At 35.8% G+C, this 12,720-nt stretch overlaps 1 protein-coding gene across 1 annotated transcript in view; it reads left to right on the top strand.

Moving 5' to 3' along the window:
• Dkk2 (dickkopf WNT signaling pathway inhibitor 2) overlaps window positions 1–9,166 on the top strand; it is a 97,662-nt gene extending 88,496 nt beyond the window's left edge. The window contains exons 2-4 of the mRNA XM_074041501.1: window positions 2,452–2,602; window positions 3,708–3,863; window positions 6,822–9,166. Of these exons, the coding sequence (XP_073897602.1) occupies window positions 2,452–2,602; window positions 3,708–3,863; window positions 6,822–7,072 (558 nt within the window). The 3' untranslated portion in view covers window positions 7,073–9,166. The remainder of the gene's footprint in view (window positions 1–2,451; window positions 2,603–3,707; window positions 3,864–6,821) is intronic.
• The last annotated feature ends 3,554 nt before the right edge of the window (window positions 9,167–12,720 follow it).

The following is a 12,720-nucleotide window of genomic DNA, read 5'->3' as shown; positions in this document are numbered from 1 at the left end:
TTGATTTAAGAAGGCGAGGCTTGTCTCCAAATACCACTTGCATTCCCTCACACTTGTTTCAATCAATTTGTATAATTCCTTCTTGATTTTGTTCACTAGTATAAAGGTTGTTTATTGGAGCCAAGAGTTTTGTAAGCAAACTAGAAGCCATGTAATATAATTTTGCATATAAAAAATAAATGATTAAAGTTTATTTTCTTAATTCTGAAAATATTCTTCCTGGAATTTATGTGTCAGGATTTAATACCAAATACAAGTTCACAATATTCATAATTTACATATTTTTAAAACATCTAAGTATTTTTTTTGCCTGTATCATTTCTACTTTAGCTTAATTGAAAGATTTGTTAGAACATAATAAAACTACATATCCTCTAATACATTTTGCCTTAGATAAAATGAATTTCCATCTTAAAAATTAAATTATGGGAATTTTACTGTAGTCCAATCCGAATACAGGACTACTGTGTATTTCACTTTTTCTAATATCATTATCACCAATTATTTGCCATTTCACTATTTTCTATTTCTCATCAATAAGAATGGGAAAATGGACATACCTTCCACCATTTTCTACCTAAACTGCTATGTTTAACAAACAATTTGCTTTCTACACATTTAGCCTGTGTTTTTAGCAATGAAACCAAGTATTATACTATATTCAGAATCATTTAAGGGTTTATTGTTTGAGTTGTAAATAGCACATGATGTTTTAGGAGGCACTTATTATTTCCGTTGAAAGGACATGTCCTATTTTTGAGGAAGGAAAGAAACTTGTAAGACATCAAATGTTTCTTGCAAAACAATTTGATGAAATAGATGTAAATGAATCAGAAACATGTGAATTGTGTTTCAATGAAAATTAATGGGTTTAAATATGAAGGGGGTAAAGTGCCTGGGGGAAAGAGTGTGGTAAGGCAGGAAGTGACATTTGTTTTGTTTCCATCAGTCTTGGGTTCTTAAAAAATGGCCGACTATTCTGAATTCAACTTCATTCAGATTCCCTAAAGCCTAATGATGAAAATGCAGGGTGGAAAATAACATGTAAATTCATCTTATAGGTTTTTTGGCTCCAGTTAGAATCTGTGCATTAAACATTATCACTGCGAAATCCTTTCAAATCACTTTCAATTTGAAATTAGTGATTTTGCTTTGTAATTCTTTCAAGGGTAAACAACACATTGTGCTGCTGGTGAAATATTCTGTTTTCTCCAGACTCACACAGAAACTTCATCTTTCTATCTTCTTCGTCTGTGAAGATGATCAGACATTGATGGAAAATGTGTGGGCTGAATGTGTTACACATACTTGGGCTGGGCAGAAGGAGAAAAGATGTTAGGATTGGCTAGTGGGAAAGAGAATGAGAGAAGGAGAAAAGGAATAAGCAGTGCATGCTGGGTTAGGACATCAAATATCATTTCATAAGGAAAACACCCCAAACACACTAATTATCTGAAAGTCACAAAGATTTTTATGCATAGTTTCATACTCATAATTTATGCTCATTTAAAAACTATAGAGCTTTTAAAAAATATAGTTTGTAGTTTTCAATTTAAAAAAATCTTGTATTATTCTGAAAATTAGAAAAAAATCCAGTAAAAAAGGCTCCTATGTAAGTTTCCCTGCTTCAACATATGAGTAAGTTTGATGTGTGGTGTGAGAGCTGTCTCTAAAATCAGGAACATTCTAAATGTTTCTGAAACATCCAAGAAGCAAAGAATACTTAACTGGAGTAGGTATTTTTATTCTGCGATAATATTGGACAGTGACTAAGTAGCTTTCAGAACATAAAACTCTAGCTAGAGAAATGTGTGGAGTCTTTTCTATATAAACTGAAGTCATAGCCTTGCAGGACTCTTGTGGTTTGCAAGGAGCAAGGACTGCTGATAAGACTGGAGCCCAGCATCTCCCTCACTGCCCAGAACACGCTGCTGCTCAGAGGAAGCAGCAAGAGTGAAGATGCTGCTCCTTGCTTTATTTGTGCCAAACATTTCATTCCTCATACTATTCAGGAAGTGTTTTTCCTCCTTGCTTTTCACAGGTGGGAACTGAGAGGAGTCACTCTTAAAATATTTGTTTCATAAGTAAGAGATAGGTCTTATCTTCAAGCCCAGCCCTTTGTTATTTTACCTCACCTTCCTCCATCAGGATAAAAAAATGGAGTGGCCACCAGTCAACACAAACTGTAAATCCTAACTCCAAAGTTGGGTCAGCAAAAATTCATGAATGCTGTCAACTTCATCTTTGTCACAATCAGTAATCAATATTTATAAAGTCCTCAGTTAAGTAAGTGTCATTACGGATGGTCTATATTCAGAATACTATTATAATGGTGTAGTTTCATTTGGGGGGCAGGCAGCTGTGACTTAGTTTCCATCATGATTTCCTAGAATGTCATACGTATAACAGGACCTCATCCTTTGTTTTTTGTGTTGTTCCACTTGGTGACAGGTCTATCCTTGCAGCAGTGATAAGGAATGTGAAGTTGGGAGATACTGTCACAGTCCCCACCAAGGATCATCAGCCTGCATGGTGTGTCGGAGGAAAAAGAAACGCTGCCACAGAGATGGCATGTGTTGCCCTGGTACTCGCTGCAATAATGGTGAGAGATCTTGCTAAGTGTTCACAGGCCTTTTTCTATCTCATGTAGGAAGGCTGTTTCACAACTTAGCGCCCATTAGGATTGGGAGTGATTGGATCTTGGCTTATGTAGTATGAGAATATCCCCCAAATCTTAATTTTCTTGGACTCTGACAAACTTCTGTATTTTATAATTTACACTGGCCTAAGATAACTGCAAATAACTGAAGTATTGCATTAAATAGCTGGATGTTCTATTCTGCTAAATACATAATGCACACATACATGAAAAAAACCAAAGAAAGGAACCCACTATGGCTCAGAAATAAAACTCCGAGTCCTTGTTCCAGTTTCATAGCTATTTTATACTACAGTTCTAATATTCAAGATGTGCCAAGGCACCCTCATCTGATGATGGGGTGATTGCTTTCTCCAAACACAGACAGAATTCTGTCCTCCAGTTTGGCTTCACCTGATCTCAATAAATCTATAGACAGAAAATTCTGCATTAATAATGAAGTGATGACAACAGACAATGCATGGTGACAATAATTGCAGAAGGTAGTTAGAAACTCACACAAAAATAGCACAGTCAGGCTCATATTGCTACGTCTGCTCTGACCTTGGCGTGTAAACCTGCTGTGAGTACCTTGGACAGGACATGAAAGGAAGATGACCTCAGAGCACGAGAGACATGTACAGTGTAGACTAATATTTACTGTTGGTGAATAAACAACCTTGGATCCTGAGAATGGAGGTCTGGTTGGAGGATTTTAAAACTCAATAGCTAACATTAATTAAATAGTTTACTATGACCATTCTAAGCACTTCACTTACATTTACAATAATTCAGTAATATTAATTCAGTTTTTATTCCTATTTTTTATTTTTTCTTGGTGTTGAAAGAAATAAGATTCAGATCAATGAAATCTGACTCCAGAACCAAAGTATTCAATACTCAATCTCAATAAATAAGTAAATTATGAATGGATAGATAGATAGATAGATAGATAGATAGATAGATAGATAGTAGGCTCATAAAAATACTTCATTCATACCTCATGTGAGAGTATTTACCACAGTTTAGAGAACTGAAAAAGTCTGACTGCTTATATCTCCATCTCCAGGCATCTGCATCCCTGTCACTGAGAGCATCCTGACGCCTCACATTCCAGCCTTGGATGGCACTCGGCACAGAGATCGAAACCATGGTCATTATTCAAACCATGACTTGGGATGGCAGAATCTAGGAAGACCACACACAAAGATGTCACATATAAAAGGTAGTACTTGTACTTCTATGTTTGTATTTTCTTGTTTTATAAAGTAACAGAAAAGTAAAGATAATTGATTCTATTGGTTTCGGAAAAAATACAAATAAGATACTGTAATGGTTAGATTTAAACTGAATTCATCAATTCTTAATTTTGAGGATGCTAGAGTTTTCTTAGAGATCTTAAATTGTTAGAGTTGCAGTACCCTGGTCCATTATAACATTTTCTAAGCAGGCCTTTCTTTTTTTTTAATTTTTATTTTCTTCATATGTGCATACAATATTTATGTCATTTCTCCCCCCTTCCCCCCACCCCCTGCCTTACCCTCCCAACACTCCCTCCTTTACCCCTCCTTACCCTTCACTACCCAGCAGAAACTATTTTGCCTTTATTTCTAATTTTTTTGTAGAGAGAGTATAAGCAATAATAGGAAGGAACAAGGGTTTTTGCTGGTTGAGATAAGGATAGCTATACAGGGCATTGACTCACATTGATTTCCTGTGCGTGTGTGTTACCTTCTAGGTTAATTCTTTTTGATCTCACCTTTTCTCTAGTTCCTGGTCCCCTTCTCCTATTGACCTCAGTTGCTTTTAAGGTATCTGCTTTAGTTTCTCTGCATTAAGGGCAACAAATGCTAGCTAGTTTTTTAGGTGTCTTACCTATCCTCACCCCTCCCTTGTGTGCTCTCGCTTTTATCATGTGCTCAAAGTCCAATCCCCTTGTTGTGTTTACCCTTGATCTAATGTCTGCATATGAGGGAGAACATACGATTTTTGGTCTTTTGGGCCAGGCTAACCTCACTCAGAATGATGTTCTCCAATTAACAGACCTTTCTTTTCACATGAAATTTAGATGAAATCTTCTATACAAACACATCAAGGAATAAAATATTCTGAAAACAAATGGAAATCTTTGCTGCCCCATGATTAAATCAGTAAGTTCAGGAGTCACTGAAATTTTATTCAGAAATTTTATTTCTGATTCAGATTCAGAAATATTATTTCACTGAACAACCAAATGACACATTATTCATAAGCCAACCTACCAAAAATTGTTGGTTTATCATAGGATTATGTATGGCCATACAATCCTCTTCTTTGTATCAAAAATTTCAGAAACCTTACTATTAATAGCAAACTTGGAAAGCATGAAGTTATTGAAACCTGATAACTCATAGTAAAAATGTGAAAGCACAAAGTACTTTTATTTTTTTTAAGGCGGCCTTCCCCAAGTGTGTATCCATGAAATACAGAACTCCTCTTTCAAGATGTTACATGAATAACAGTTCCCTGTGTTCATAAGACTTTTGTAATAATGCATCTCCCCATTTTTAAGAAATTTACAATTAACATGTGTATAGTGAAGGCCCTGAGAAGTCCAGTAATGAGAAAACCTTGGTACCTTTAAACATAGCCTATCTGTCCACAAAATTATTTTCCCACATTTTCAAGTTCTGTGGAGCTGCTATCCTGGAGAATATCTGATGACCCATTAGTTTGGCTTGGATTGCTAATGGCCACATGGGTAGTGCTTACTATGACAAGTGATTCCTCTTCTGTTGCCTTAAATTTTAACACTTACCAAAGCCCTGAATTGTTTTCTCATATTTCCTATTTCTACTTTGCCAAATAATAATCATTTGTCATTACATGTTTTTTTTTTTTACAGTTTGAAATTTACAAATTATTTTTAGGTAATTACATATGCAATTTTCTGATGGCGAGTCGAAAGAAATCTTATGTTGGATGGAGAGTGAATTATGTCCAAATTTCATAGTAGAACTAGCTACATGAGATAACAAATAAGCCTTTAGACCAGGGGTTGGCACATATGGCCTGTGAGCCAAAGCGTTCCTACTTTCTGTCTTTGTAAATAATGTCTTATTGGAACTTAGACTTGCCCATTCACTTAAGCTGTATTAGTAGCTGATTTTTGCAATATAAGCTTCAAAACCCTAACATATATGCAATTTTGCATTTTTACAATCCAACACTTTGCAGAAAAGTTTGCCATCCCTGCTTTATATAGAATAGACATGAGCCCAATCATGATGTGTGGGAGCTACTTGGTCATCTAATCTTTTTTTTTTTTTTGCTGGATAAAGTACCCAGATTTGCATTTCACATGTTCTTATCATGCATGCTTAGATGCTGCTCAACCAACTTACCCTCAACTTTGCTCTATTCTGTTTTACAGACCTTTATAGATTGCATTTTCTCTGCTCCCTGTCAGATGAATCTGGCTGGATTTAACCAACATATTCTCTTGCTACCTGAGAAACACTACTCAGGTAGTGTTTCTAACAGGGCTGTGTCTCTGTGTGGCATTAACTCCTTCTAGAAAGGCCTGTGAGGATTCCAGCCTTGGCTTTTGAACCCAACTCCATCACCTCCTTTAGGTCCTTCAGCCTAAATGCAGTAGTAACTTCCTACAACTTTTCACCATCCTCTGGTAATTCTTAGCATAACCACCGCCTGTGTGACCAAGTCTCTGCATTAATTAAGTTATATTTTGAATATTCAGAGTTTCTATTTTCCTGGCTGGACTATGATATACAGTCTTAGCAATTCTTGAGAATTTTGATTTTCTCCTTGTATTAGTGATTTGTTTAGAACTACTGAAAAGGTATCAAATTAATTGGTTTTAAATCAATCATTTTATTTTTCACTCACCTAGGAGAATAAAATAATGATCAGGGAAATATCTAGAAGCAGACCATGAGAAAGTAAAGAGAATATGAAGCATATTCATTAAATTTGATATTCAGATGATAAATAATGGTAATAGACAATACTGAATTTACATAATTAAAGGGAAAATCATTTGGTGGGAATCCAAGACTTTTCATTATAAATGGTAGCATCATAGAAGGTAATATGAGTGACAGCATTTTCTGATTGCAGTTAGAATTTTTTCTGAAGTGTCACGGCAATATTTTTGGTCACGTTTTGGTTATTTTCTTGGTAGGGCATGAAGGAGACCCATGCCTGCGATCATCAGACTGCATTGAAGGATTTTGCTGTGCTCGTCACTTCTGGACCAAAATCTGCAAGCCAGTGCTGCATCAGGGGGAAGTCTGTACCAAACAGCGCAAGAAGGGCTCTCATGGGCTAGAAATTTTCCAGCGATGTGACTGTGCAAAGGGCTTGTCCTGCAAAGTATGGAAAGATGCTACCTACTCTTCCAAAGCCAGACTCCATGTGTGTCAGAAAATCTGATTACCACTGGGGAAAATCATTACTAGTAGACTGTGAATTTGTGTATTTAATGCATTATGGCATGGTGGAATATAAGGTTTGGAATGCAGAGGGGTGGCTATGCATTCCAGTAAGGAATGTGATAAGAATATAGACCACAGGAAAACGAAGAAAAGGAGAACCGAATGGATTAGAATGGGTGACAAATGCAGGAACAACTAGAGTGTTTCCATTATGCAACTAGTTTATGTAAATAATGTACACATTTGTGAAGATGCTGTTATTAAAATAAAGCACACAGTGGGAAGTACTGACGAATACCATGTGATCTACCCAGAATTTAGGTTGTGCTGGAGGAGGAATTTCCTTCAGCTTGGTGGTTGCGTCTACAAATTACCTAAAAGCCATATATCTATTCAAAGTTACCTTGATATAAACTCTGAAATATGAAGAATTGAAACACAGGAAGTGAAAACATAGAGCATAGTAAATTTGCATGGTTAAGTTGGAGTTCCACTTTGACAGCTCAATTAAAGGTCTTTGTAGATAAGAAAAAAACAGTCAATATTTTCCATGTAATTCCAAGATAAAGGCAAATCTAGCAAGGCTGTTAGAAGAAAACATGTTTACTTTTCTTCAACTGCATATTTACAACTTTTTCAAAATTTTTATTCTCACCTGTAATTTATAATAACTCACATAAGATAAAAACAGATGCTAAAGGAATAACATTGTATTTCTGCTAATCATATGGGATTCCAACCCTGAATACATTTTCTTTTCCAAACTATACTCATGAATTGTGACTAGTACAGTGCAATTCACACACAGAGTAGAGTTTCCAGATTGCCAAAAAAATTGAAAGATATCCAAAATATGTGGGAAACAAAGCTAACCAGGAGATCATTATTTTGAAAAGCTTTGACATACCCTATATTTTGGCAGAAGTAGACTGGTAAATACACTTATTTTTTACATATTATGAAGTAGGGTGAAGCAATAATAGAGACTTGAGTGATATTTGTACTGAACAGAAGCACAGCAAGGAAATGGGGAAAGCTCTGTTGATTTTCCAGGTTTTAACAACACTAGGATCATGTATCTGATGCACAAGCTGATCTTTCATCTTTGAAACCAGAACCTCCACAACGTAACTGGAAGTTCTCCATGGAATTTGCTGTCATAATGTTTTCTATGCAGATGAGATGTGGGGTCACTGCCCTTCCTAGCCTCAAAATACTTATTTTATATTTTTGAGGTGTAAAATAATGATAATATGAGGAGGTCTCACAATTTGGACTCCTAAGGTAGGTGGTATAGGAGTTCCATTGCCCAGTTTGTCTACTGGCTGATGGGACCATCTGATTTTTCTGCACTATTCTCTCTCTGCCTCAGCTAGTTTATTACTAAAGATAGAGTTTCTGTTTTCTGCAGCCATTGAGGTTGAAAATGTAATAATTTGTAAAATCTATGTATTGCTAATCTGTAGAAACCACAGGTTCTAAATTTTTAAAACCACTTTACTACTTTTTTATTTAACTCAGTTCCAAATATTATGTCTAGAATATAAAAGAAAAAATTATCTTATTGTTGTTATTTTAAATTTTTATAGACTGAAACTCACTCCTTTTCTTTTACTTAAACTCCGAGACCTCAAATTCAAATTTCTTCTTGTAGAAATTGAATATAGACCTTTATATCTATTAAAATTCCAGCTTCTCACATACGTTTACTAGGATGATTATGATTTATGTTTTCCATACATGTCTTCAAGAAAAAAAACACTATAGGCTAGTTTATTCAAGAGCCAAAATTTGTGCAAACAGGTGGTACAAGCTTGGTGACATGACAATGGAACATTTCTGTCAAACATTTCCTATATGTTAATTTCATTTACAATCTGGCTTCCACATTATTTCCCTTATAGTCATCCTTTCAAAATTATTATTTGAAGTAATTTATTTACAGGAAATGTTAATGAGATGTATTTTCTTATAGAGATATTTCTTACAGAAAGCTTTGTAGCAGAATATATTTGCAGCTGTTGACTTTGTAATTTAGGGGAAATGTATAATAAGATAAAATATATTAAATGTTTCTCTTCCAAAACTTGAATTTAAATTTCCATGTGTTTTGCTTTTGGGAAAAGTACTTATACAATCATAGATTCTCAAAGTTCAATTGGATTTGGTCTGATTTTGTAACCTGGGTAGGAATGAGGTGACCCAAGGCAGTGTAGTATTACTGAGGCAGCTTATTTCATGGTAGGAGAGGTGTAATTATTGAAATTTATTTTTAAAATAAACCAAAGTATTCCAGCTTGTGATTTCTACCCATTTGGTCTTCCTTTGCTTCCTGGAACTTCTTGGAATAAGAGCTTTCCGTAGACATCTTCAAAATACTTGAACACAGGTGGCATATTCCTCACAATCTTCTCTCTCAGTAGAAATTTTTTGAAATGGAGATGCCAATATGCTTAGGGTATTGACTCATTTCCATATGGCACACAGAGGCTACAAGATGTCATTATCTGTGGGTGGCCATCAACCACGTTACCAGGACCTGATGATCTCAAATCTACTTTCTATGGTTCTACTTTCTGAACCTAGAAATATCAGGAGTATTTGACCAAATGTACTTACCAGTCACGAGACTAAGGATGACTATAAAAGTCCATGTTGTGTTAGAGATGTTAATGGGCTGGAAATGTAGAAAGTAAACATTCTGTGATACAGTGTAATGGATTAGGTGCAACTAGGCTAGATTAATGAAACCAGAACAGTCTCAGAGCTAGAGGTAAGAGTTACAGACACCTTAAGCACTGCTGAATAATTTCCACATCACTTTAATCAGTCACTTGTGGTATTCTTAGTTATCCATTCCCTCAAATTCAGAACATTTGTATTTCCTAAAGTGTATTTTTAGATTATAACAATCATATGGGTGATATTTTTCTTAGCCACACTTCTTCATTCAAATTCAGGCCAGTGAAGAAAAAGGGTCTTTAAAAAAACAGATGGCATGTAAAACAAATAGTGGGGAATGTAATAGATAGATAGATGATAGTGCCCAACCTAAGCACTAGAAATAGAGTCTGGTGACACCAGACTACATCAATTCCATTTCAAGTTTACAGCACGGACAAGCAGAACAGAATGGCACACTTGCTTCTGGAAACTGGCACTAAAGAAGAAGGAGTAGGAAGGGACTGGATTATGCATTTCTCATTCATGAATCCTCAAAATTCTCCAAAACTGCAAAATTCATATCATATACTAGGAGTGAGTGCAATGAAACATATATTATTATTCTCCTCTACATTAACCGAATTTTGAGGATTAGAAGATTACTTTCTGACACATTATTCTCCAGATCTTTATATTTTCAACACATGATATATAACCATTTGTTTATAGTGAAGATATGGGTCTGAACACAAACCTGACCAGCTAGATAACAGAACATTATGGCTTGAATATAGCTTCTATCCTCACAAAGTTCATGTATAGGGAAGGTTGGTTCCCTAAGTGGCAGTACTGGAAAATGGTGTGGACCTTTAAGAGATGGGGACTAGTGGGAGGTCAATAGGCTACTGGAGATAGTGGAGCCACAGTATCTCTCTCTACTCCTGGTCAGAGATGTATGCACTTGCTTGCTCCCACACATGCTTGGGTCATTGCTTTCCATGTCATAAGGTGATGTAGCCAAGTGATCGCCCTCACCATAGAACTTATGTTATATTGTCTAGACTTTCACCTTCCAAAACTTTCAGCAAAATAAGCTCCTTTTGCATAAATAGCTTGTGTCTGGTGTTTCATCATCATAATAAAAAATGACTGACACAGGCAGTCCCTGACATGGGCATCTTCCTAATACCAGTCACTCCTTTACAGGTCCTCTCAGGACCAGTAGAGCAAAATTTAGATTTTTGTCCCCAAGAGCTTGCAAAATGGGTGAAAATAATTTGTTAATTAAATAAATTTCAAGACCATGCTGTAACCTGGACTGGAAAATAATTCCCCATTTTATGTTGTATTACCAAGCATAGTCTACCAGAGATTCAGTAGTGAAATTAAATGGCACATTGAGTATCAAATAATATAATGCATAAATTCCAATAATAACATTGTAGCTATGAAGAGATGTCCCATATTTGAATGTAACTCCTCTTCCATGGAAAATTCCTTGGGGAGAAACAAAACTACAAAAATTAAATCCTCTCATATGTTAAAGTCAAACTAAGTTGAAGTTCAAATGAATTAAATTCTTATTTACAAGTTCAAATCTTCAAGGTAACAGCAAAAAAATTTCCTCAATTATTTCTTATTCTGTCTGTCTCAGCCAGAAGGGTTCTTGGTGCATGGGTGAGCTAGATCTCCTTCAGCAACTATGGTATGGACGTTCACTGGAATGAGTAAATGTCTGATTTATTAGTTCAACAACATCCTCTGACATGACTTGCTTTTTACAAAGTACAGTGAATTTGTAAAACACAAAAGGTAACATCAAAGATGCTACTCCATTTAGAAAACAAGTCAATCTTTAGCCCTTAGAGCAGATATTTTAGGCAAGTTCCATTAGCATATGTAGGACTCTGTGTTGCCAAAAATCATAGCAAAGATACATGGGATCTGAGTGAAGGAAAAAAATGGAGAAATATCTTTATTTTTGCTTTGTAAAAATGTCAATCAATCTAAACCAGATATCTAAAACTCTATGAACTTAAACTTACTTAGGAAAAATGTCCCATCAAGAAGTTAGAGGCATTGCTCCCTACATGTAAAATTGGTTAAATCTAGAGATTTGCCATGAAGTTAGCTTGATCAGGGTTTCTTTCTCAAGTACTTAGCATATTTGAAGCACCACTGGTGCTTAACTGAGAAGAGGCTCTGTCCAATGATGTGACCTTCAAAATCTCTTGCAAGTTGTCCTTTCCTAGGACTGTGTCACATTGAGATTGTTATTCCTTCATGGGTCATGCCTATATTTATTCTAATTTTGGAAGCGTATCAACAGCTTCCTGAACTATAATTTCTACTGAAACTTGTGAAATTGCTTTTGACAAAGAGGATACTCCTAAGAGTCCAGAAGACTCTTGTCTTCTTTCTTTGTAATGTTCATTGCTGGGTACTTGGTCCCCAGGGTAATGGTATGGGCCTTTAAAAGATGGAGCTTTGTGAAAGGTCCTTAGGTCACTGGGGGATGTCCTCAGAGAGCATGGTGGGATCTCTCTCATCCTCTGCTTTCTGGCTTAAACTATGACTCAGAAAGTCACTCCTGTCATTGACATCTGCCATTTGCTATGAGGTCATTACCAGAACTGAGCCAATGCATGTACCATGCCCATGAACGCCCCAAACTTTGAGCCAAATATACCTTTCTTCTTTATGTAGTTGATGTCTCCTGAATTTCACTGTAGTAATGTGAAGCTGACTAATACAGCTCCCAGTTTATGTCTTTATTTAACATGTTCACTGAGGCAACATTGTAGGCACAGTGGAAAAAAGCAGAGAATTAAACCAATGAAGGCTACACTCTCCCTTTTACATTTCAGTTGCTTTTTGTTGTGCAACGTAAGAGGGAGAAACTAAATAGCAATTATATTGATACTATAGGACACAAATATAAGCATTTTGAAGAAAACAAACAGGATAAAGGAGAGGAAGTTG

This window comes from Castor canadensis, chromosome 9 (genome assembly GCF_047511655.1).
Source record: "Castor canadensis chromosome 9, mCasCan1.hap1v2, whole genome shotgun sequence".
Classification (NCBI taxonomy): Eukaryota; Metazoa; Chordata; class Mammalia; order Rodentia; family Castoridae; genus Castor; species Castor canadensis.
This window is presented reverse-complemented; position numbering and strand designations above follow the sequence as displayed.